The 27058-nt window shown below is 40.4% G+C and overlaps 2 protein-coding genes across 4 annotated transcripts in view; one reads left to right on the top strand and one right to left on the bottom strand.

The window, feature by feature from the left end:
• itsn2b (intersectin 2b) overlaps window positions 1–11609 on the bottom strand; it is a 39376-nt gene extending 27767 nt beyond the window's left edge. Inside the window, exons 1-3 of one of the 3 annotated variants that reach the window (XM_037795215.1) lie at window positions 11169–11609; window positions 1380–1453; window positions 63–155 (exon numbers count right to left, since the gene is read on the bottom strand). In XM_037795215.1, the coding sequence (XP_037651143.1) occupies window positions 63–155; window positions 1380–1386 (100 nt within the window). In that variant the 5' untranslated portion in view covers window positions 1387–1453; window positions 11169–11609. Of the gene's footprint in view, window positions 1–62; window positions 156–1379; window positions 1521–11168 lie in introns of all 3 variants that reach the window. The other 2 variants (XM_037795206.1, XM_037795198.1) reach the window with 2 other exon arrangements.
• Window positions 11610–14446: 2837 nt separating this feature from the next.
• Window positions 14447–25252, top strand: gcfc2 (GC-rich sequence DNA-binding factor 2). The gene is made up of 18 exons (XM_037755682.1): window positions 14447–14862; window positions 16082–16183; window positions 17238–17423; window positions 17902–18156; window positions 18323–18423; window positions 18992–19143; window positions 19295–19478; window positions 19811–19934; window positions 20059–20110; window positions 20320–20417; window positions 20592–20791; window positions 20895–21039; window positions 21959–22080; window positions 22290–22366; window positions 22704–22770; window positions 22902–23048; window positions 23687–23823; window positions 24728–25252. Exons 1-18 carry the CDS (start codon window positions 14544–14546, stop codon window positions 24858–24860), a joined length of 2601 nt encoding a protein of 866 aa, XP_037611610.1. The 5' UTR covers window positions 14447–14543; the 3' UTR covers window positions 24861–25252.
• The last annotated feature ends 1806 nt before the right edge of the window (window positions 25253–27058 follow it).

Below are 27058 nucleotides of genomic sequence, written 5' to 3'. Positions count from 1 at the left end.
TCACTGTGAGCGTGATGCAGCAACAGTCTGTGTGATCATAACGTGTGTGTTGGTGTGTCTACCTGAGACATAGCCCATTGATGGGGAGAGGGTGTCAAACTTCTGATCATGTTTGTCCCTCTCCTCTGGAGAGATCGCCCATACACTTGGACCACCTAGAGAGAAAAAGATCCAAGTGTCAAAGTGTGAAGCACCAAACATGAGACATAGCCATTCTCTTTAGATGAATGTCAGCCCTGTCACCATTGGTGTGTTCCAAGTAGAGCTGCAACAACTAATCGATTAGTTGTTAACAATTAAATTAATCGCCACCTATTTTGATAATCGATTAATCGGTTTGAGTCATTTTTAAGGGGAAAAAAAGCTCAAAATTCTCTGATTTCAGCTTCGTAAATGTGAATAATTTCTGGTTTCGTTACTCCTCTATGACAGTAAACTGAATATCTTTAAGTGATGGACAAAACAAGACATTTGAGGACATTATCTTGGACTTTAGGAAACACTGATCAACATTTTTCATAATTTTCTGATATTTTATAGAATAAACAACTAATCAATTAATCGAGAAAATAATTGACAGATTAATCAACAATGAAAATAATCGTTAGTTGCAGCCCTAGTTCTAAGAAGCAGAATTATCTCACTTTGATGAATAAAAGGAGATCTATTTATATCAGTATGCGTATGTGAGGGAATTCTGGGTTAGACTGAGTAAACCTGCTCCTTGAACAGGCCTGCGGCTGTTTTACCTTCTCACAGTTTAAATAAATCACACAGACAACACATAAATCTGAGCAAAGCCGACAAGCACACACGTTACATGATTACAAAAAAGTTAGACACACGCACAGATGAGATGAGAGAGAAGCCAGAGGCCAGCCTCAGTGGCAGTCAGGAGTTGGGAATGCACTGATATTGACAAAGTGATAATGAAGCGCGCTGTTAGTGTGTCACTTTGTTCAGACAGGAGGGCAGAACAACACTGTCACTGAGGCTGACTACACATCAGTGTTTACTCCACGGTCCATCAGCGGACGCAGTGAATGGACAAAACATACACAGGTCCTGTAACTTTAGTCCTGTCACTGGCACCATAAACACGGCTAGTGTCAAAACATGGAAAGAAATGGACTTAATAATGACCACAACAAAATGTCCTAAATGTAGGACTAAAAGTACGCTGGTCCAGAGAAGGGCAGTGGAGCTTTTAAGATTAAAAACCTCAGTCATACAAACAGTGAGAGACATAGTGTGTGTTCAGCCATACATATGCATCGAACTGGGAATTATTACTAGAACTAGCAATGTGTTGGCCTCAGCAGATCTGCAGAGCCAAAAAGCACACAGCACTCTACACACGCACACTGCAGTGGTCTTACCATTCATATTTGCAGGTGGCAGAGTCAGAGAGGGGGAACTCCCGGCGGCGTAGTCAGCTACTGCTCGCGGCCATCTGCAAAACACACAGTCACAGCCCAGTCATCAGTCAGTACTGCAGCTAAGACTGGACAGTGGTGTCACTGAGAGGAGGGAGAGAAAAAAGGCAGAGTGAGAGAGAGAGAGCGAGAGAGAGAGAGAGAGAGAGAGAGAGAGAGAGAGAGAGCGAGAGAGCAAGAGAGAGACAGAGAGAGAGAGAGAGAGAGAGAGAGATTCTGGTCAGTCAGCAGAGTCAAACAGGGCTCCTCCTGTTCTTCAGTCAGGAGCGCTCTGGGCCACGTCCCAAAGCTTTTAAACTACTGGGACATGTTCCAATACTATCCACACAGACCATAGTAGTGGACAGACACCAATACTACACAAGCCAGACTGATAAACCTTCATAAGAATGCATTTACACTCACTACCCAGAAATATATAAACCCCATGTTCAGTACAATGTTGGACCAGTTAAAAAAATACCTGTAGCGTCCTGGTGTTAAGCAGACATCAGTTTAACTTCATAACAGCATTGTGATGTTATAGTTTGTACTGTGGTGGGCAAGATTTTGAAGAATTGTTTTGGGTTATCATTCATTCAATGTAAAGCTTTGAGTTTGCAAACTTAGTACAAGACTAAGAGTTTACAGCCATGCTAGCAGCTCTGTGAGACTGGATTTAGGCAAAGCAGCGGTTTGAGCTACGGCTAACGTCAGCATGCTAACATGCTCACAGTGATGCAAAGCAGGTATAATGTTTACCATGTTCACCATTTTATTTCAGTATGTTAGCATGCTAACATTTGCTAATAACCACTGAACACAAAGTTCAGCTGAAGCTGATTGAAATGTTGGAAATGTTTTGCAGGTATAACGTGCTACAGGAATGAGTCCTAAAACCTGGAAATGAGTTAGCATTTTAGCATTTCCGGTTCCCTCGTCTGGAAGTCAATGGGGTTTTAGTTAGATGCCTAAAATAAGGTCTGTGGTTAACACAAGCTTAAGAGATTTTAATGTTTTGTTCTACGATGTAAAATACGTCAGTAAACATCCCACTCATTCATTTTTAAGACTTATATATGTCTTTAAAAAGACGGTTGCTAACAAGTGGCTAAATGAGACTACTAAACGTCATCACGCCGACTTTACAGCCTCGTTGTGCTGGCATTCATGCGAATGTGGTGTAGTTTGTTTATAGCCTAACGCTAGCTTTTTACTGCCAGCGACTGCATTCACACTTAAAAAATCATAAAAGTGGTGTTTGTGGAGATTATATTGCTGAACAGAACATATAAGTATCCTAAACGTTTGTTTGCCAGAGATCTTATTTTCTGCAATAATCCAAAACTCAATGGAAAAGTCCCATTGGCTTTTTGTCGAGGGACCAGGGTGATGCTAACTTCCAGGTTGGCCCACAAAAAATACATCATCACTGTATACCACTCTATTTGGTCATAAACAAAACTATTGGACAAATTGACATTTTCAGATGATGGTGCTGGATGAAAAGTCAGAGGATCGTCACAGCGATCTCAATTGATCCATGAATGTAGTAACAGTAGTGACATTTAATGTCATGGCAGTCCATCCAGTAGTTCAGAAATCTCAATCAAAACTGCAATCCATCCAGCAGTTGTTTCAGTTTAAACCAAAGTGGTGGACAGACAGACCGACAGTTTAAATTATTTCATTACTGCCTTCCTGTCACCCATGACCACTCATTTCTCACAGTATATTACATCATGCTTTAAACCTACTCTTGTTGAGTCAAATGTGGGAATGCAGCTGCTGTCGTATTAACCTGTTTTATGTAGCGGGAGGGCCCACTTCTACTGCAGGGTTAACAGTTTGTAAGTTTTAAGTGATTAGTTACTACATTTAGTGCAAGGGTGGACGTGTATGTGTCTCTGTATTTCTCAATTTTCTTTGATAACTGTTGTCAAGATTACTGCAATAAAGATTTCTCAGCAGTGTGGTCAGATGACAAAGCCGGTTAACTAGTAAGCTAGAGAGATTTGCCGATTTATTATGAATTTTTGTATTTTCTGTCAAGTAATTAGAACACATTTTCTTTGCATCATTGTTGGGATGGTTAGGAGGAGGATTGTGGTTGGTCACAACATGGTAAATATACTAGACTTTGTGTCTAGACTAAATGTACCATATACTGTATGGGCTCTGTGTTGACAAAAGACCAATTTGCCTGCATATTTATAGGTCTCATCTGTGACTGCAGCGCTGTTCAACCTGTTGAAATACAGCCAACACAAACTGGCTTGTTTAGATCTAAAACAGTACTTCACCGTGTGATAGAAAGTATGAACCTTTGCTTCAATACAGGACAGATAGCAAAAGGCCACGTGTTCAATGAGAACTACATTTTAAGCATTTATTTCTTAAACAACTGAATGTATGCAATCTAACATCAAGTACAAAACTGAATTTATTTTCATGCATCTTAGTGGGGACGCTGTGAATCAGACTCTTTCACATTCACGTCATGACTGGCGTGCTGAACACCTGCTTCCTCCACGACTATCTCTCGACCATCAGCTAGTCAGACTCACATGATGTAGTCGGAGGAGGAAAAGGAGGAAAGAAATTCCAATCTTTCTTCTCAACACTTCCTGCTCGGTGACCCACAGACACAAGCATTTCCTCGTCCTACGTCAGTTTACAGGGAGTGATCGTGGATTTTGGCAAAGCGGTGGCTTTGATGTTCCAGGAAATATGAACTAGAGTCAGAGCGAGGGTTGGAACTGGGGCAATACGGGAATTACAGACTGAAGAGGGATTTTTAGGAAGATAAATGACTGATCGCTGACTTGTCTGCTGATATGAGCTCATGAAAGAGAACATGAATGATATAAAGAGAGAATCAAAGAGAGTGATAGTGTGTAGTTTCTGTGAGCGTGGTCGGATCAATACTCTCACAAGGGCAGAGAACAGCAAGGGAGGGATAAGCTACTGCCTGCCATCTGGCGCTCTCCCTCTCTCCTTCTCCTTCACTCCTCCTGGATCAAGTCCTCCTGCTTCATCCTCCTCCTACAGCCTGCTTTGCCTTATTCTCTTTCATTCTTGTTCTTCACTTGCAGTCTTATTACAGTATGAGAGTGTACATATGGAGACTTCCCCCATTAAGAAGTCATGTTGCAGCAGTCCCAACAGAGATACAGCAAGACTGCACTACTTGCAGTAGAAAAACAAAGAAGTCAGGTTACCATTTAGTTAAGTACATGGATTATTGAACTAGTTGGAGCAAATGCCACGGCCATGAACTCAGCTAAAGACAATTTTCTGCACTGCACTAACATTTACCATCATGTGGAATATAGAGCCTACACTGACCGACCAGTTTGTTTTATGTACTAAACATAAACACACATTTTTAGCAAGGATCCATCACATTTGGTCATCAAAGAGTTGCAGCAAAATTATTTTGCATTTTTTTTATACTTAAATACAGGGCTCAACAATAAGGATTGCCAGCTTGTCCGGGGCAAATAAAATGCCACCTTGGGCTAGTAAATCTAGCAACTCCCATTGGGCTAGCGGTAAAAAAGAATTACCGGTAAACACATTGTTTTTTTTCCGGAGCTGATGATGGAAGTAACTAAAGAGAGAGCCATCTTGCTTCCTTCTCATCTCTGTTGAGAGCTGCACATTCGCAGTATCGATCGGGCACTCACAAGAAAATGGCGATGGGTAAAGACAAAGTTTATGAGCTGAAGTACAAGCGGCATTTCAATTATCATGGAAAGGAGGAGTTTAGTTGGGTGGCGTTAGAGGATGTGGACGAAACTCTAGATTAATTTACCTAAATAAAGATTAAACATGACAATTAACTTTAGTCCTTGTTGTTATTTAATGTAAAACTGTAAAATAAAAATTTACTTTGGGCAAGTATATTTTCTGATGTTGACCCCTGACATGATTAACATGTTAATCTCAACAGACGCCTGACATCTCAGGTGTTGCATAGTACAGTAGTGTAAACAGTGGAGTTTGCTAGACAAACTGTATCGAGTCCTAATGTTGTTTCAAGCTCTTTTTGTGCATATTGCCCAACACAACTATTTGCCAATAAAGGATATGAGTGATAAGCTGACATCAGCCATTCAGTATTGGCCAGGCTCTAGTTGTGGAGTGTAACCTCTGGTAATGTAACACTTTAGGAATTATAATGAATGAATGAAAGATAGCAGTGGATTGTCTGCTTTAAGGTTTACTGTTTCCAGAGTGACAGAGAGGAGTCTGACTTTTCCCGACTGGATGGCTGCCTGACCAACTGACCGACTGACTTGGCTGCTACAAGTGACTGACTTCAGTGGTAGACTCACTCAGCTTTGCAAACCTCATGCAAATCCTTTCTGAGGGTTCCACCTACCCTAGAAACTACTTCAGCTGTACTTCACCTGTGATGCATGCAGGAACTATTAAAAACCACTAAAAACAAGGTTATAAAATACACTCCAGGCGACAGGAAAGTGGCTGTGAATGAAAGCCTGACGCACTGTTTTGATAGCGTTACAGTCGGCACCATAGGGAGGGAGACATAAGTGACGCATTTACAGATTACACAAAGTCTTAATTTTTTACATAAGGGTTTGCATGATCGCCAAATTGGCTAAGTGAGAAAAACCTTTTCAAAACACACTATGTAGTCAGCAAACTACATCCTTGTAATGAATAGAGGCCGGCAACTGGAAGCAAGACTTTTGTATTATCAGTATTGTAAAACTGGAATAGTTTGATAATTCTTGGACAGAATAAGAAAAGATTGCACTGTATTTTCCTACTTTTCAAGGTCTGTCCCAATGCTGAATTATATAATCCCATCCTGGTGCCCACACATGCACACTCACAGTAGTCCCATAACTGTTGTCATGGTTGAATACATAAATAGATATATGACTCATATTGGGTCCTAACCTGTAGTTTATAAAACAGCTCTTCCGCAGTCATTGGGAGATGTTGGGACATCAGCCAGGTGTAAATGCAATCTGTACAACGTGACCACATTCTTAAGAGAAAAAAAAAAATCCACCGAGGAAGTTGAAAGGTCAACAAACTCTGCCTCTTCCCACAAGCTCAAGCAAGCCCATCAAAAAGCTACAAGGAGAAGCAGCAGCTAGTAAGTCTTACCTCGCAAAAACAAAAAGAGATTCAATAATGAATGACTCGCGTCCATGGCTTTGCTTCCTTGACCTGAGACGCGTCATGTTTGTTGACAAGTCCGCCAGCTCTGCCTAATTAATTTGCATATTTAGAATTTAATCACAATACGGGCAGAATTAAGATAATGAGAATGCTTATTAATACCAGATCGGATGTCCTTATCCAGAGAAAGAAACACCACACTTCCTCAGAGTGTGGCTATGTCGGTCAGACCTCACCTGCTTCAGTTCTGCTTTGGTTCCTGCTGAAAGTCTGGGCCATTTCTGTCTCTCTGTTAGTATATACAACACTGAAAACTGTTGGATAAATAGCCCGGCTGTCCTGTCCCTGACACTGGCTGCTTCAGTAACAGCTTACTCTCTTTCACTCAGAGTATCTGTATGTGTCTGTTAGTGTGCACTTTTTACACTGCACCTTGCTGCCATGTATACTTTTACATTGACAGAAGGAAACACCGAACACAATGAAGATCCAGACAGAGATGGATGACACTGAGGAAAGGATGTTTTACAATGAACCTTTTCTCATCTCTTAATCCCTTCACTTCCTCATACCCTAAATCTCTTTTGGACAGTCCTTTTTTCCGCTCTCTCTCGCTCTCATCATGTGTTATTATATATACATTTCTGTCCCTCTGCCCCTGAATCTATTCCCTTCCAGTTGTGTGTCCCTGACCTGTCCTCATCACTACTCTGTTCTGAAACAAGCACTGTCTGTTGTTCTAGGAAATTATTGATTTTCAGCCAGCTCGCTCGCTGACCTCACACCAATGACATCAACTCCATCCAGATGACTCTCTCCCTCTCTCTGTGTGTTTGTTTCCATGTACAGTAAAATTACCCATGCTCCAGTCCTATCCATCACCTTTATCACTCATTCCCCTCTCTTCCATGTTCTTACTTTTTCCTGTCTTTCTGACTGCTTCCCACCGTACAGCTAACTCTTCAGCTGGCCTCATCAGCTGACGCGCACACATTCAGAAAGTGCTGCAAAAGGCCATTTGGAGTGTTTCAGATTGGGTTTGATTAACACTGTTTGCAGTGCTGTGTTTTGTTTTCTTAAGAGGCAAGGCAAGCCTCTCCCTCCTTTAGTCTGCTTTGACCCGCCCTAATAAATCAGGAGGATGTGGCAGGACTGGAGAAAGTACTCTGATAAATTAAATTTATAGGGTGAACTAGAGTTAAAACAGGATATTTCTGGTAGTATTGTGCGTGTGTTTCCCCTCTATCATCTTCACTGAAGCTTCAATGAAGAAGATATTAAGGAGGAGGAGTTGAAAGGCTGGTTAAACCTTAAATCTGATGAATAAATTCCCTACCAAACCAACACTGGGCCTGTCCAGAGGTGCTCTCTGTTATTGTAATGCTGCAAAGGCTGCAGATCGCACATGCAAGAGTGGTGATTATCTCAAGTAACACGACAGCAATGAAGAAAACAGGCAATTCAGCTTATGATAGCCATACTGATAATATTACTAATCATCCATCATCTGTAACCGCTTATCCTATTCAGGGTTGCGGGGGGGCTGGAGCCGATCCCAGCTGACATTGGCGAAGGCAGGGTACACCCTGGACAGGTCGCCAGACTACTGTAATAATAATAATGTAAACAGCAACCCTGACCTTATTCAGGGTTGGAAATTACATTTTTTGTCCACCTGCCACTGTGGCTGGTGGATTCCAAAATCTACCGGCAATTCAATAGATTATCATTGTCTTTTTTGGCAGGTGAGTGAAGCAAATCTAGCAGCCACTTGCATATTTTACCAGCATTTGCCTGGTGCTAATTTCCAACCACTCCACAGAAAGGTCTGAGGTGAAGCTCATTTGTCATATTGCCTTGAGGATGATTCAGCAAAAGGAAAGTATGCGAACATGGAGATCAAAACCAGGTTGATCAGTTTCCACTACTGTGTTATGCAATAATAACATAATTACAGTAAGGTTCCACAGAACAGCGGATACTCCCAATCCTGTGGCAGTCTCTTCAACATGTATTGTCCAACTGAATTATTACCGTGCTCACTGTACTGAAACATCCATTCTCTCTGTATCTCTCACACAAGTGGCTCTATGGCCCTATGCGTCACTGTAGAGGTGCAACTTTTCAGTCAGTTTATCAGTGTCAGGCAATGGACATCAACATTACACCTGTTAATATCAATGGTGCATTCATTTTGTGCTGCTGCTGCACTTGACTGGATGTTTTTTAAGCATCAGCCTGCTGTGTAGAAAAATGCAGATTGAAGTAAAATTTAAGATTTTTCCTCATCTAAAATGAAGTGATTTGTGCTCATCTCCTGCAGTTAATGCAGACACTTGGCACTGATGAAAAATAAAATAAAATAAAATAAGGAGAGGTGATAATAAATCTGCAGTTTTGGGTGTCCGCAGTAAAACCTGCAGTAGGCAGAATGTTTTTGGCATCATTAGGCAAAAATTCCATAATAACCTTTCAGCATATATGTTCTGAGAGATAACTAGACTTCTGCACCTCCTCATGGCTCTGTTTTCAGGCTTTAAAAAAATCTAAAGCCTGACTTTGGCCAATCACAGGTCATTTCAGAGAGAGCATTACTATTGGCTGTTCATTCAACAGAGGCAGCTGTCAATCACTCACAAACTCCGATCAAACGGTCAACGTTTGCTCCGGCTGGTGGGCGGTGATTGGTATTTCCTCAACTGATCTCAACATGGCTGCCGGGTCACAAACTTTCTCATTTTACAGCTAAACAGTACACTACAAGATGATTCTGAAAACATTTGAGGAGAGAAATAGGTATTACAGAAACAGAATAGTGACTCATATTTGATCAGCGCTGCACAGTTTGACGGTTTGATCAGAGTTTGCGAGGGATTGACAGCTGCTCAGAGACGGCAAGGCTCCAGCTCGGCTCTGATTGGTTGTTTTCCTCCGGTCTGTGAAATCTTGCAGACGCCATTAGGAGCACCGGAGGACACAGAGGCACATGATTGTTTTCAGATTACCTGTCTCATGCAGGATATAGTGACCGTTTTATAAAAGAAAAAACTTTTTTAAATCATATTTGCTCCAATTCTACCCACTGCTGCTTTAAAAGGGACTGTTTGTAACTTCTAACACGTATAAATCAATCCGAGTTGGTGTCCCATGCGTGCTCGTATATGCTTCCTCGCATATGCGCGCTCGCGTGAGGCTACGCTGTTCAGACAAGACTCCAACACAAACTACACGGAAGCACCAAAACCTCAAAGTTATATCTAGTGAAGCCCGTCATGCAAAACAGTGTTGGCCGCAGTCGGAGGACAAGTCTCTGCTGTACTCTGCTCCTCTGCCTGCCTGCTTGCCTTCACTCAGCTCGCTCCACCTCACGTGCATGCGCGCACACTACACACTGCAGAAGACTTCGTAGCTCTGAGAATATCTATTAAATGTACAGTGGACGTTTGTGCAGAAATAACTATATATAAATATTACAAGCGCGTGCCCGACGCTGACTTTCGTTGACTTAACGGCCACAGGTGTCGCTGTTAACAAGCATTTCTGATTCTTACAAACAGTCCCTTTAAGCCACACAAATATAGTATGTAAACTCCACTGGTGGTATTGCAACAAAATAAAAAAATATTAGTAATCGCTGAAATTACCCTGTAAATTATTATTTATCAAATATTGACAAAAAAATGTGTGTATTTAATGATGTTGGAAGTGATGCTTAGTTACTGGTGACAGAACAGGAAACCCACTTATGGGACAACCCAAAATAGGCCAAAATTTCAAAACTAATATAACTGAGCACTGCTTCTCTATTGGGGACCACAGATTTTATTTTTTATTTGTATTTTATGTAACCTTTATTTAACCAGGTTAGTCCTATTGAGATTAAGAACCTCTTTTCCAAGGGAGACCTGGCCAAGACGGTCAGCAGCAAGAACACAAAGTTGCAGACAGAGACACAAATAGAGATAAAATACAATTCACAAACACTAAAAGCAATAAAATTTGCATTAAAAGAGAACTATCTAAAGACAAATGGGGGGCAAAAAGGAACTTTTCTGGGAGTCAGCTGTACAACAATGGAAGCTAAAAACATTGGCATGCCATAGAGTCTGCTTCTAAAGCCTTCCTTTTTAGATTTAAACATATTTAATGATACCAGCTCTTTGATTTTTAGGTAATTTTGGAGCTTTTGGGACTTTATTTATAAACTGAAAGTGACTGGACCCTCCCTCTGTCTGTACAGTATATAAACCTGAACCATAAACTGATAGAGTAACATTCCCAGCTCACTTGTCACCAGCAGCTCGGTGTAAAAACCTGCCTGCAACCTGCTCAACTCGTTTCAACTGAGAGACACCTGCAAATCTGCCTTTACAAGAAGAAGAAGAAAGACCTGCTAACATGTAATGAAACCATAACTTATAACGTTAGCTAGCTAACCTAACTCCCATCCCAGCAGAGCACCATCACCGCCCTTCAAATACTGATATATATCAGATAAACTAAACACATATTAACAGACGAAACAGTCCAAAAAGCTTACGTGAATCCTAAAAGTCATGTATAGAAGCATTAACGTAACAGTATTAAACTTACATGCTTAGATAAGCAGTTTCTCTTCGCGCACCTCTCTGTCTCTCACAGCGGCCACACAAACATCAACTTCCTCGCTTCCTCTGGGCCTGAAGTTATCATCCACCTCTTCTTCACGGTTCTCCGGACACTCTGCGACGCTTTATTATCCAAACGAGAGCACTATTTGTTGGATAAATGTTAAAGTTTGAGCCAGCAGCGTTTGTTAACTCAGAGAGAAGAACCTGTTGCTGCTGACAGCTCAGTGTGTGTCACACACCAACACCAACAACATGGCTGACAACAGACGAGTGAGCGGTGAGCTGTGAGGCTGTTAACGTCTCCACAGAGTGGGAGGAGAGAGAGAAAGAGGGAGGAATACGAGTTGAACAGATGGGGAAGGAGAACAATTGATGGGAGAAAGATAAGGAAGACGGCAACACAAGAACTATAGTCTTTTTATCCCTCATTTTGAAGTCCTACATTGACTTCAGTTAACGTCGCCTAGGTTACAAACTGCTCTAACCGTCGTCTCAACTGAATATTATTCCTATTTAAAGGTCCCATATTGTAAAAAGTGAGATTTTCATGTCTTTTTTATTATAAAGCAGGTTTAAGTGCTATATAAATAGTGTGAAAGTATCAAAACGCTCAATATATGGAGAAATACACACAGACCGTATTCAGGAATTGTGCGTTTGAAACAAGCCGTTAGGATTTCTGTCCATTTGTGAGGTCACAAATATACAATATTTAGATCATACACGGTTTTAAACATAAACATTCTAAATGTGGCCCAGTTTATTTAGCGTTGCAGTGTATTTTAATGATATCAGCTGACAGGAAGTACACATGGACCCAAACTGTTGCCTAGCAACGCAATTCCGTTGCAGTTCCTTTGAAATTAGCTAAAATGGAGCGTTTCAGACAGAGGGTGAATACAGGCATATTCAGGCAGACAGTACGAGGAAAATAAAGTTTTTTTTTAACATTACAGCATGTAAACATGTTCTAGTAGAAACACAAAATACAAGTATGAATCTGAAAAAGAGCACGATATGGGACCTTTAAGATAAGATAAGATAAGATACGATAGAACTTTATTAATTCCGAAGGAAATTCTTGTGCCAGAGATTGCTCAAAAATACAACAACATTACAACAAGTTCAATTGTATAAAATAGAAAAAGTACTATTTCTAGCACCAGTGCCTAATAGAATAACAATTAAGTAAGATACATTTAGTAAAATGAGTAAATAAGATAAGGTAAGTAAAATAAAAAAGGTAAAGTAAGCTAACAAACAGAAAAATAAGTAATATTGCACATGTTGGACATTAATATTGCATACAATGAACAGTAATATTGCACATGAGAATGTAATCAATGTAATGTAATCAACCGGAAACTGTCGAACATGTACTGATACACTGCAGGAATTACAGTATCCAGAGGAATCGCCTTTTACAGTCACTAAGGAAGGCAAAACATCAGGACTTTACATTGTCAGGTCTATTGGGGGAATACAGCAGACAACATATATACTGTGAAATTATTCAGTTTTTAAGAAACACTGATTCAGTTAAACAAATCTAGAGTTTTCCTCCATTATTATTATTATTTTTTTATTATTTTTTTATATTATTATTATTATTTTTTATTTATTTATTTTTTGTTTCTGCACAATCTCCTGTTCCACACTCCAGTCCAGATGGTGGCGGTAATGCACCTCCAATAAACACCAAAGAAGAAGGAGAAGAAGGAGAGCAATTTATGGGAGAAAGATAAGGAAGACGCAATACAAGAACTAGTCTTTTTTTTCTTCCTCATTTGAAGTCCTACATTGACTTCAGTTAACATCACCTAGGGGTGTGTTCCAAATCACATACTTTTTCTTTTTACTTTTAGTACATACTGCAGCTGTGTAGTGTTGCATGCAATATGCATAACATTGCGCCTTTAGTACGTACTGTACGTTCCAATACCCATACTAACCTACTATTTAGTATGCCAGAAAAAGATTTAGTATGTCCCAATACATAGTATGTCAAATGCAGTATGCCAAAAATACCAGGACGTCCTACTACATCCAGTCTTATTTTGCAGTATGCAAGCCAGCATGCTTTTCTTGCTTTTCTGACCCACAATCCAAAGGGTCAAAGTTGAAGTTGCAATGTTATGAGGAAGTAGTATGTCCCAATTCTATGTATACTGCATGAAACAGTACGTACTTTGTAAGGGCAGCTGCAGTACTTACTAGAAGTAAAAAGAAAAAGTATGCGATTTGGAACGTAGCCTAGGCTACAATGTGCTCTAACCGTTGTTTCAGCTGAATATTATTCCTATTTAGAAGATGTAGTCTCGATAAGAAGGGCCTAGCTAGTAAATTGTAGGGTCTACATTACAGTTCACTGTGTGTGAAAATGTTTTAACTGGTAAAGGATTTTAAAAAATCCAAAATAATGTCAAATTAAATGAAAGTGGACTCAGTTTTCTTCACAGTTTGATTAGCCCCCTATACGCAAACTACATAGCCCATAGTGCATTGCGGCTGCTTTATAGTGATGTGTCGGTCACGAACGACCTGGTTCAAAGAGCTGGTTGTTTTAAGTGAACGATGGAAGCCGGCTCCCGTCCGAGAGACGCTTTTTTTTTTTTTTTTTAATTTATTCAAGGCAGAATGATAGGACGATCTTCTCCGCGCCATGGGCACTCCATGCACTGACTGTGACTGAATGTTTAGTTATTGACGTCCATGCAACCAATCAGGTGATGACATACAAGGATCACACCATCAAGCAGGGAGGGGCAGGAGGGACGGGCGGGGATGCGTGCCGCGCTGGCGGTCTACAGGTACAGAGCAGGAGGGAGAGGAGGAGAGAAAGAGAGAGGAATGCGGTGTGCTGCGGTGCGTTGCTGTGCGTTGGGGTGCAGTGCGGTGCGTTGCGGTGCGTTGCGTTGCGGTGCGATGCGGTGCGCTGAGGTGCGTTGTGGTGCGGTGCGGTGCGCAAATAGCAGACAAGATGAGTGACAGTCGGAAACGAAGCAGCATGTAAAATTACGATATTCTGGAAATTATAAGGTTTAGTATAGTTATATTGAATAATTTAAGTGATATATGTGCACACATACTAATCATAGGTCGCTAAATTTGGCTGAATTATAAAAGGCAGAAGTGGTAAAACGAAGAGCCGTTTGGGAGCCGAAAGAGCCGGCTCTTCTTGGTGAGCTGAGCTAAATGAACCGGCTCACTAAAAAGAGACGGAATTCCCATCACTACATTGCGGCTGCTTTACCTTTTTGCGACGTTGTCAAGCGATTTCTGACGTGACGTACCGCGGTTCAGTCAGCCCTAGCAACAAACCAGCGTTTCTTCATGTAAGTTTAGTTAGTGGAGGAAAATGTTCAATAAAAAGCCCCGGAGGAACTTCCGGCAGAGAAAAGATAACTCCAGCGACGAGGAGGACGAGCCGAAGAGCAGAGAAGACGGAAAGGAGCATGAGAAAGCTCCGGTAAACGCGGTAAATAAGCCGTTGAAAGTGTCCCAGAGCCGCGGTATCACCTGCAGCTCCAAGCGGGAAGAGACGCCTCCTGAGCCGGCCAGCAGCGACCGAGAGGACGGGGAGACGCTGGAGGTGACAGAGGACAGAGAAGATAAAGACAAATATGGGTTTAAGGAGAAAACAAACTCCATCCTCAGTTTCTCTGAAGACAAAGAAGGTAAATAAGTCTGTAAATGTGAGGTTTTGAAAGTCAATATGTTTCAAAGATGGACTCAAACAGACGTTTACTCAACGAGCTGTAACACGAAAGTAAATAATCTACATTTGCCTGAAGTTGCCAGCAGGAATGAGGCTGTGTGTTACTTTAATAAGGCTCAAAAGAAAAGATGTATTGACAGAATACATTTAACCAGATTTGTCATTCATTGCCAGTTACAGGGTTTGATATTATATTGATATATTGATCAATTGATAAGATAAGATATTCCGTCATTAGACCCACAGTGGGGACATTTGCAGTGTACAGCAGCAAAGGGGATAGTGCAAAAAAACAAGTAAAAAAAGAGCTAAATAAAGTGCAACAAAATATGAACCATTTAAGTAGAAGGAAGTATAACAATAGGAGCAGTATTTACAGTATTGACAATAAACAGACTATTAACAAAATTGCACAGGTGGAAAATGATATTGCACAGTGAGAATGAATGAAATTCCACCTGAAAATATCAGGTTAAAGTCAGTTTTTGGTGTGTAAGTGGTCTACTGGGAGCAGTGCTGGTTGTGGAGTCTGACAGCTGCGGGAAGGAAGGACCTGTGATAGTGCTCCTTAACACACTTTGGGTGGAGCAGCCTGTCGCTGAAGGAGCTCTCTAGTGCTGAGATGGTGTCCTGCATGGGGTTGGAGTCATTCTCCATCATGGATGACAGCTTAGCCATCATCCTCCTCTCTCCCACCACCTACACTGGGTCCAGGGGGCATCCCAGGACAGAGCTGGCCTTCCTGATCACTCTGTCTAGTCTCTTCCTGTCCGCAGCCGAGATGCTGCTGCCCCAGCAGACCACTCCATAAAAAACGGCTGAAGCCACCATAGTGTCATAGAAGGTCTTCAGGTGTGCCCCCTGCACTAAAAAAAGACCTCAGTCTTCTGAGCAGGTGGAGTGTGCTCGGGCCTTTCCTGTTGAATTGGCAGTCCAGTTCAGTTTATTGTTCAGGTGAACACCCAGGTACTTGTAAGATGTCACCATCTCAATGTCCATTCCCTGGATGTTCACCGGTGTCGGGGAGGAGTGTGTGCGTCTGTGGAAATCCACCACCAGCTCTTCTGTTTTCCCTGCGATATTACATTGTCTCCATCACCTCTGTATTTGAGGGGTCAATAGGGGCTCAACAGCAAGTTTTTGCTCATGGATCTCTGATTTTGTTTTTACTGTCTTAGTTGAGGAACCAACATTTAAGCTGAAGAAGTCCTCTGATAAAGCTGTGCTGTTCCAAGTAAGAAGGAAGGAGGCTTCACCTGCCAAGACCAGCCAAAGCACAGGTATGTACCTAACCTGACTAGACTACCATTCTAGAAGATCACTATGATAGATGTTGCATTACGTACACAAATCTTAGGTCAAAATACAGCATACGTACACTAAATACATGTCAGGTGCCAAGTTATTAAGTACATCTAGCTGACACTAATGCAATCTAATGTCTATCAATCAATTACATTAAGAAATAACAGGAATAAAACATAACATATCATAAAATCATAAAAAGGTACATAAAAAGTACAGGAAAAATGTCACAGTGCTACTAGGTATTAAAAGCCAATCTAAATAAAAAAGTGTTGAGCTTAGATTTAAAAAGTCCTAGGTCAGTGATGGTGCATATATCAGGGCGTAACTTGTTCCATAGTTTAGGAGCAGCGACAGCAAAAGCACAATCACCCAACAGCTTATACCTCGACCTTGGGACTTCTAAAAAAAGGTTGACCCGATGACCGCAAAGCCCTGTTATGCTCGCGGAGAGTTAAAATCTTGGACAGATAAGGCGGGGCGAGGCTGTTAATGGCTTTAAAAACAAACATCAAGAGCTTAAAATCGATTCTGAAGCGAACTGGAAACCAATGGAGCGAGTAAAGTACAGGGGTGATGTGTTCTCGTCTGGAAGTGTTAGTTAAAAAGCGAGCAGCAGCATTTTGCACAAGTTGGAGGCGCGCGATATTCTGTCTCTAATTCTGTAATATTTTGTCCACACTATTTATATAAATGAGGGCAGACTACATGTTATGACACCAATCAGTTTAAGTAATTGTATATTCAGATGAAATACAGGTGGTTGTAGTATAATTTGACAAATGCTTATTTATGAATTTGTGGAAAAAGCATTAGCATGTCAGCATAGTCAAAGGTCTTGTGTAGAGGTTTATTGTTTTTGAAAAGGTGCCTATACAAAACTCTTACCTGTTGAAAATGTTTTAAGAGTGTCAGCCTACAAACTTAACACGTCTTAGTCATTGAAGTAATATTTAAGATTTTGATTTTACTTCAGTAATTATCTAGATAATAATGTGATAATGTTGGCCTCCCATTCTTCTCTCTCAGCCCCAGCACGTTTCCCTCCATCTGCTTCTCCCAGGCAAGATGATGACAGTCAGGCTTCACCACGTGCTCTGCACCATAATGATGATGACGATAGCGATGATGATGACAATGACAGTGATGAAGGTGATGCCAGGTCTCCCACAGCTAGCTCAGCCTCAGACTCCAGCTGCCCTGCTACTAAACCAGGTATGTGTTTTTGTGTGTGTATACTGTATGTGTGTACTGTGTGTCAGAGATTTAAAAAAAAAAAAAACCTCTGTGTTATAAAGCCACAGATGGTTGTTCGTGTGTGGATGATAAAAGGTTTTTAGAAAAGACAAAATCAACATACAGTATAGAGGCTACAGGTTCCTACAGCACAGATGAAAATAATAGCATTCTTCTTATTTTCAGTATGCATTGAATGTCCTATTATTACTACTAGTGAGAAAAACATACAGTACACAATCTTTTGTCATCATTTCCAGCAGTATTAAGAAGCCAACTTTCTGTTGCTACTGATTTGCTTTTATTATTGTTTATAATAAGTAGTATCCTGCTTGCTATACACCTGCATCTGGTCTGTTTGGTGTGAGTGTGTGTATAGGATTGTGTCAACAGTTGGTTTGTCCATACATGTTCCTTGTGTATACCTGCATTTATTTGTTTTCGATTTGTCTTACAGTAGTCATCCCTAATGCTGAAGCGATCAAGGCAGCCAAGTGGCAGCGTCGTCACGGCACTCGAGCCCCAAAAGAATACATTTCTCTGGGTAGAGACGGCCACAGCTCCGCTGGTAGCACCCCGGATCACTACAGCAGGGAAGATGAAGAGGACAGAGTTGATGATGATGATGATGATGAGCCAGATGATCATGAGAGAAGAATCGAGTTCGCCCCAAGATTGAAGAGCATTAGGGAGAGGATTGCTGAGAAACTTGGTATGAGAGGCAGGGAGAGATTATTGTATTGGTGACATCTAGCTTAACATGGAATTGGCATTTTGTGACTGCTTTTTCTACAAGCGTGTGAATTAGTATAACTGTCAAACTAATGGCCTGTTGTTTGCACCAAGTGTACTATTTTGTATGTTTGTGTGTAATCTAGGAGAAAGTGATGCCAGTTTCTCAGGAGCTGATGAAGACGAGCAGGAACTTTGGGAGGAGACACAAATTGAGAAGGGAGTCAAGAGACGGCCAGGAGGACAGGTAGGAGGAGATTATAATAGCAATATAATTCACAATAACCACAATATTGACAAGCCAACCGCAGGAGATGGCAAGCAAGAAACCGCTGCGCCTCATTGCCCTCCTTTGTTCTGCATTTAACAATAAAATGATTTGTTTTAAAACTGTCATCTTTGTCAAATAAAAAGCAACAATATACCTCATAATAGCCCAACAATACGCTTATTTATACAGCCCTAAAATCAGGATAAATGAAGCAAAAAAGTTGCATAATACCGCATATCGCACTGTTGAGCCAATCATTATCACCGCAGGGGAAATTCCTTCCTAGCCCTACCCTCTTAATCTTTTCCCCATATTTTCTTAGATTATTTTTTTTATGTTTTAAGTTTAAGTTTTCCTCTCTTTTTCTAGTATCATTTTTCTGTGTCGCTCTTTCTGTTTTGAACTTTTGTCCCATGTAGTGTAAAATCAGGTGCTCTCAAATGGCAGAATCTTTTTCTGAAGACTCAAGCCTTCCATCAGTGTAACTACTCCCCTCAGTACGGCAGCGTTAACATCCTTCATCCTCCTATTTTCTTCCTCTCAGAGCCCATCTGGCAGTGAATCCAGCAGCTACAGCTACAGCAGCAGTAGCAGCAGGCGAGACAGACGAAAACAAAAGAAGAGATCAAAGGGGGTCAAAATCCCAACTCTTCCTTCCATCAGTATCTCAATGGTCAAGAAAAGGATCACTGCAAAGTAAGTTTTCTCTAGCTTTATTTGCCTTAATGTCGCACCACATCATCAATTAGACATTATATATTACACATTGCCAGGCGATACATGTGTTGTAAACAAACAAGTACCTGTGTATTCCTTTCTTCACACTTCACCTCTTTGTGATTTATAGACTAGACTCCCTGAAGGAGGTGCACAGTGCACGGCAGGCAGAGCTGAGGAGGATGGAGTTTGACGTTGAGAGCGCTAAAACCTCCATGGAGACTCTGGAGGAAAGTTCCTCAGAGCGACAACTGAAGTTTTACAGAGCCATGACCCTCTATATCCACAACCTGGTGGAGTGTCTACGGGAGAAGGTCAGAAATTAGGAAATCTGTTCAGTCCATGTCCACTGTTAACTATCATATAAAAGCAAAAAATGTCAAATAATTAATAAAGTTGATATAATAGAATCTTAAATTGTATTTTTCCAAGTGACAGTAAGAATTTTTAAACACATTTTACATAATACACATGTTTAATCTCTCTTCATTTAATGCTCTCTGTCATAATCAGACAATTTTGTCTAACAGGAACAGTTTTATCTCTACTTCTTGGCAAAAATATAAAACAATTGGAAGCTACAGAATTACCTCCCTTCTGAAGACAGATGATGTTAATTTGCTGACTGAGGTTAATTTGTTGACAGGTTATTGAGATCAACTCACTGGAGCTTGACTTACACGCTCTGCTGTCCGACCACATGGATGCACTGTTAGCACAGAGACGACAGAGCATCAAGGAGCAGGCTGACCGCCTACAGCAGCTCAGCTGTGAGTAACATCTGTGTGTCCATGTGTCTGTATTTGCATTTGTGTATTCATACAATATGTCTCAAAATGGTCTCCAGAAGGAATATTGACATTAACTGGATTTGTATTCATCCCATTTTTTTAGATAGCACAGATGAGCAGAGTGGAAACTCAACCAATGGACCAGAAACTCAAGGGTGAGTGTCATAAAAATAACATTTGTTCATGTCTTTTTTTTTTTGTTTATTTACTTTGTTCATATATTTAATATATAATATACATAAACAACAAGATTTCTGTAATAGTACATTAGAAATGCTTACAAAATGAGAGGGATGTGCAAGGTGAAATAGCTACTACACTCTACTCTACACAAATATTTGTATATTTGTCTGACCTGTTGCAGCGAGGCCGACTCTGGTGTTAAAGCTGAAGAAGATTTTGATATTCCTGAAGACACACAGCCCTCAGCAGAAGAGGAGGAGCAGCTGCAGAAGAAGACGGGTGAGAAGGAATTAAATCTGTTCAGCTAAAAGCTCCAACCAGACAGCTTTAATATTATAAAGTGTACTTTTTTAAAATCCTAAGTAGAAGAAAACAGAAGTCAAGATTGAATTAATTGATCCCTTGGTTGCTTTTGTCTGACTCTCTTTCCTTCCCTCTCTGCTCCCTCTCCAGCTGATATCCTGTTGAGCTCCCAGGCCGTGTTTTCCGACGTTCAGGCCGAGTTCTCCGACGTCAAGAAGATTCTGTCCCGGTTTGAAGAGTGGAGAGGCTCTTACTCTGACTCTTACCACAGTGCCTACATCTCTCTGTGTCTGCCCAAGTTGTTGAACCCCATCATAAGACATCAGCTACTGGCGTGGGACCCCCTAAAGGTACATTGTGGACACAAACACAGAGACTAGCACATACATACACACAGATGCCACAACACAACTTCTAACATTATGTGTCCAATGTAATATATGTGTGTTTCAGGAAGATAGTGGGGACTTTGAAAACCTCCCGTGGTTCACAGCCGTGGAGACCTTTTGTCATGGGCATGGCCATGAGGAGCTGGAGCACAGAGACAGACAGACACTGTCTAATGTCATAGAAAAGACTGTCCTACCAAAAATAACAGGTAACCCACTCACTTATGTATGCTACATGACTTTTCCCTCTCTCATTCACACACTTGTACCTATCCACCACCAAAATGAGCCATATTTTCAATAAGAAGTAATATGTTAAAATTAGGGCTGTCAAAGTTAATGCGATAATAAGGCATTAACGCAAATTCATTTTAACGCCACTAATTTCTTTAATGCATTAATGCAACTTGCGAATTTTAGGTTCTAGCGGGCTCAGTTCTAAAGCTAGAGTGAAGGAGCTTGTCAAGAAGGAGGTTAAATAACGCTCCAAACTTGCGCTAAATTTTGGCAAGGAAAAACTGGCATGGCCATTTTCAAAGTGCTAAATGCAATACCTGTGAGGGTTTCTGGACAATATTTGTCATTGATTTGTGTTTTTAATTGATTTTGAGTAATACATATATACATACATTTGCATAAAGCAGCATATTTGCCCACTCCCATGTTGATTAGAGTCTTAAATACTTGAAAAATCTCCCTTTTAAGGTACATTTTGAACAGATAAAAAATGTGTGTTTAATTTGCAATTAATCTTGAGTAACTATGGACAATTATGCGATTAATTGCGATTAGATATTTGAATCGATTGACAGCCTTAGTAAAAATGCAAGTGAAAGAGCACATAGTGAATGGTAAAGGCTGTATGATTTTCTTGGAGAAAAAAATATATATTTTTACTAGTTGCTGTACCTGCTCCATGTTTCTTATCTCCCTCATCCCCTCTGCTTCCTGCTCTTCGGCTGCCTGTTTAAGTAACAAGGTGCTTCTCCACAATGGAAAGCAGGCTAGCATCCAGTTCTTCTTAGTGATTTATCATGTTTGAACCTCATCAGTCAGTTTAGGCCAGATATGTGTCAAACTACAGAAACATCACATTTTCTTTTCTTTTTTTGCTCTGTCTTTGCTTAGCCTACGTGGAGCTGGTGTGGGATCCCATGTCCCGCCATCAGTCAGTCTGTCTCTCTGATGTTTGTCACAGACTGAAGGAGGACTATTCCATCTTTGAAGGAGAGCAGAGTAAACCGGTCAAGGTAAGGCCAACACTGACACATAGCTGTCAAACACTCAAACAATAAGCCCCAAGCTCTACAGTGATTTTAGAAACCCTAACATCTAACAATTAACATACAATATGAAAAACGTTAACATACAATATGTATAAAAATACAATAACGTGCATGTCAAATACACAGTGTATGAAAATGTCTGTGTTAACGATGTATATTTATGTCCCATGCAGGCATTGAAAGAGGCTTTGATCGGCCGACTGAGGAGCTGCGTAGATGAAGATGTCTTCATCCCTCTGTACCCCAAAAAGTCAGTTTCTTTTCTTGCATCTTTTAGTTTAAACATTAAGTGATTATTTGAATGAATAACCAGGAGAGAGCAGGTATGACTTCACCCCTGTGTCATCCTTGTTGAGGACGTTTCTCTATCCACTAGCCCATGCTCTTACACGTTTACTACAATGAAGTCTCTTCTTTTCCCTGCATACAGTACAGACTATCAGTGTGTTTCTGCTTAATCATTAGATCAAAGTGTCGACCTTTAACTTTGATATATTCTTCAAAGATCAGGTCAATCAAAAGGGTGTCAAATTACTTTATAATGGTATTTTCAATCTATTATTTATGCTGTTTGTTTTTCTAACCAGGCTCCTAGAAGACAGGTTGTCTCCTCAGTGTCGCTTCAGGGATCAACAGTTCTGGATGGCAATAAAAGTACTGCTCTCTTACAAATTTGTTTTTTAGAAAAACTTGTGTAGCTTATATTGTTTCAGTCTCTCCAAGTGGGGAGTTACATTTTTCCAGGCTGCTGTTTGTTAATCATTGTTGTCTTGTGTTTATATTAGCTACTAGGTAACATGGGAAAATGGGATTTGCTGCTTCCTGAGTCTGAATTGAAGGAACTGATGTTGGACAAACTGCTAAACCGATACCTGATGATCACCGCATGCAGTCAGACACTCGACCACAATGCTGTCCATGCATGCAGAAAGGTGTTTAAATTGATCATTTTTAATGTGGAATGTGTGCATTTTTGGTGCCCCTTTATGCTTGATCTTGATAATGGTCTGGCTGTTTGTCGTCTATGAAAAATGTAGAAGAAGGTCCGCACACTGTAGCTCTCTTTAAGTGCAATTTACTGGCACATCTTAGTTAGTGACGTTTCGAGCAGATGCTCTTTTTCAGACTTAATAAATCTGTGCAGAGACGCCATCTTAAAAAGTATACGCTCGGCTTGATGTTATTCGTATGAGCTGTGAGGTTCTTACTTATATTATTGATTGATAAATGTTTGTATATGTATTTTTGTATATATTGTTGTATATTATGTATGTACTGTATGTGTTTTTCTTAATATACATGTAACATTACCTGTGATTATATGTGGGACATTTGGGTTTACTTTTAAGATGTTGTTTCTGTGCAGATTTATTAAGTCTGAAGAAGAGCATCTGTTCGAAACGTCACTGACTAAGATGTACCAATACAGTGTGCGGACCTTCTTTTACAGTTTTCATTGCTGTCTTCTACTGGTCCAGCACCGGCCTACTCTGGTTTTGGATGTGCGTGACTACTTCACATTTTCTTGCTAAACCTCGCACTATTTGTCTCTCTTTCCCTCTTCCTCCAGATAGCAGATAGTCTGCCGCTCTCTTGGTTCAAAGGAGAGGATACCTGTTTGCCTCAGCTCCAGAATTTCAGGAACCATCTAGTTCAGAAAGTTCACACCTTCTGCAAACAGCAGCCTCCTGAAGATCCAAACACCAGGTAATAAAAACAACACATTTCCGTAAGAAAGAAAAAGATTTGTGAATTGCTGTAAGGTCAACTTGGTCACAGTAAAATGGAAAAAAAAGTCTCCTTTGTTTTGTATCATGTCATTAAGTTTATCTTTAAACCGCTAAGTAACTGCTAAAATCCAAAATCTTACTTTTGATACTTTTATTTATTGTAAATTGTATGTTTATGGATACATGACGATGCACCAGCAGTTGGACATAAAAGTTGACTCCCTATTGCCCCACCATGTGATATCTGCAGCTAGGGATGCACCGATCCGACTTTTTCAGTCTCGATACCGATAGAGATACCTGGGCTTTGGGTATCAGCCGATACCGAGTACCGATCCGATACCAGTCGTTAATTAATAATCTGTATGCCTCACTGTGTGGAAGTGACTGGGATCATTCTTTATGTCTAAGGCAACATCCGGCTTGACTTAAACATTGCTTTGTTAACTTTGTAAAACAAAATATAACAAATAAATACATAGATATAATATTAGTGAATTGTTATTTATTATTAAAATAATAAATCGTGCACCAGCAACTTGGTAAAAAAGTTTTTATTTATTTTTATTTATTCAATTATATATTGCTCAAAACTTAAACAGGAATTAAAACTCCAGTATATAATGTATATAGTATATAAACATAGAATTGAATTGAATAGATCGGCCCCATTCACCGATACCCGATCCAGCTATTTGAGTCAGTATTGGCCCGGTATCGGTGCATGTATCTGCAGCTTCAGTGACACAGGTGACAAAATGTGACAGAATTCTTTTAGTGGTTGTCTTCATAAATTCATGCAGATATCACGATTTTTCTTCAAACATTTATACCAACACACAACTCTCTAACTCTCTTGTGTGCCCCCCCGTCTACTGTAGGTCTTCTGTGGTTGAAGTGCTGCAGATTTTGAGTAGAATCCGGTGCAATGACTCCATCATGGCGATAGCAGAGAAATACCACTATGAAGATGCCATCTACTCTCACCAGCTGCTGAACCAAGAGATCGAATGAAAAACAGACGCTGTGGGATGGATGGTGAATCAAATGGCAAACATAGTAGTACACTGTTATTTTGAAAGCAATTGTCAAAGACTGTACTAGTGTGAACTAGATCACACATGGGAAAAGCCATTATGTCTTATGGTGGATAGCCACTGCTAATCAGACCAGCTCTTTGGCCAAAATACAGAATGAAAACAATGGATACAGTACTGTATATAATAGTGTGTGTGTGGAGCCAACAAATGGTACAAATTTCTTGTTTAACAAAGGAAACTGCCAAGAAAAATTGCGTCGGGAAAATAATTCACCTTCCTGCCATTTTTTAGTCATGAACAATTTCCTGTCTGTTTTGTACAAATCACTGTATTTTTATGAATAAATATTTGAATTTTGTTAAAATATATATTGTTTTATTTAAATTCTACTTCCTGCCATGTCAAAGGCTATTTACACATTTACACAGACATTTATTTATTTATCGCAAATTAATAGCACAATTTTCTATCTGTTCAAAATGTACCTTAAAGGGAGATTTGTCAAGTATTTAATGTTCTTATCAACATGGGAGAGGGCAAAATGCTGCGTTAAGGCGATACTATCGCATTAACTTTAACAGCCCTATAATATATACAGTATATAATCTCACTTTGAAAACAAGGTCACGGCACAGCAACTTTTTTTAATATGTTCTTTATATATACAAGTAAAATGGTTATAGCCCCTGTCACCATGGAAACCAACAAGGCAGTTCAGCTCTTTTAGGTTAAGAAAAAGCATTATGAACCAGTATCTTATTTAAGTCAACTCTAATGGCACAGTCATAGAAGAGGTGGAGTTATTGGCATTAAAGGATAGGATATCACTGTTATCATGATCTGGATAGGAGATGGATGAGATTAGATAGATTTTCGCGTGAAAATCTTTAATCTCAGCAGTAGAAAATATTCTGCTTTGACTAACTACTTCAAGTTAATATTCTGTTATACACACAATTTACCCCAAAAGGGTCTAAAAGTCCAACAAATTCAGCAACTCAGCTTGTCATCACACCATGACGATACAGTGACAAGTGATTTTACTAATACAAAATCATTTTACTACCCATCACAAAGGCAAATTATCACCGGGGTAACCTGAGTTAGTGTTTGTTTTGTTTCTCACACACACACTTACACCGTATGCACACCAATAAAGACAACATTTCCAGTTACATGGACTGAGGCTTGCATTTTGCCCCAGGCAGGTATTTCCATCAACAAACACAAAATCAGAGCTAAAGTCTAACAGAGGATGGGTCAGAAGAATTATTGTTTCTCTGTACATCTACCATACATTGATTTAACCTTCAGGTCTGTGCTCTCTGACACATAGTAGCTTCCCAGCCTTGTGCAGGTAAAATAAGGGTTGGACGAGGCCATAAACTACTACCGGACACAATGTGAGATCCGTAACAATACCTGGAATATTAATTAGTTCTTTCAAAAATTCAACTGTCAGAAAGGGTAGGAAATTGACCGAAAAGCATGCCAGGTGAAACAAAATGATGTTAAAGGCTCTTCTTTTCATCTTGTCACCTCTTCTCCTCCCTTCGCCCTCCCTCTCTCCTGGACCGGGCCGCTTCAGAGAACGCAGAACTGAGATGCAGCAGAAAAAAAACAGGCACAATGTGGTAACATTGATGAATCGAATCTTTGATTCTGGGAACATCATCATAAGCGTAGCGGTCAAAGAGTAGGCACACCAGGTCAGCGCACACTGTGCCACCCTGTACTTCAGGGGCTTGAACCTGAGAATGGAAACACAGCACAAAATATGACTTATTGTCACAGGTCTGACTTTTAAGACTGTAGAAGATCTGTTCAAACATTTACCTGATGAAGATCAAAGGGTGGACCACTGCAATGTAGCGCTCCACACAGACACAGCTCAGGAACAGGGGCCGGGCGACCGTCATCATTGTCCACAGCTCATACAACAGGATTGCAAGGCCATCACTGACGTCCCCAAAGCTGTACATACAGTACAGCAGTCCTGGCAGTCCCAAACAGAAATGTATTTCACAAACAGCAAGGTTTAGGAGATAGATTTCTGAAGCAAACACGTCTCTGCTTCTATGACAAATGAGCCAAAGCACCCACACATTTGCTGGGAGTCCCACCATAAAGTTACTAAGCAGGAAGACAGAGATAATAGAAAGACCAGCTTGT

This window comes from Sebastes umbrosus, chromosome 2 (assembly GCF_015220745.1).
Source record: "Sebastes umbrosus isolate fSebUmb1 chromosome 2, fSebUmb1.pri, whole genome shotgun sequence".
Taxonomy (NCBI): domain Eukaryota; kingdom Metazoa; phylum Chordata; class Actinopteri; order Perciformes; family Sebastidae; genus Sebastes; species Sebastes umbrosus.
This window is presented reverse-complemented; position numbering and strand designations above follow the sequence as displayed.

What these genes read in the sequence shown, in the direction of transcription:
- gcfc2 (XM_037755682.1), top strand. Translation starts at nt 14,544, where the DNA reads ATGTTCAATAAAAAGCCCCGGAGGAACTTCCGGCAGAGAAAAGATAAC. An exon ending in TTTCTCTGAAGACAAAGAAG is followed by an intron (nt 14,863 to 16,081) that starts GTAAATAAGTCT and finishes TTACTGTCTTAG; the next exon opens with TTGAGGAACCAACATTTAAG. An exon ending in AATGGACCAGAAACTCAAGG is followed by an intron (nt 20,111 to 20,319) that starts GTGAGTGTCATA and finishes GACCTGTTGCAG; the next exon opens with CGAGGCCGACTCTGGTGTTA.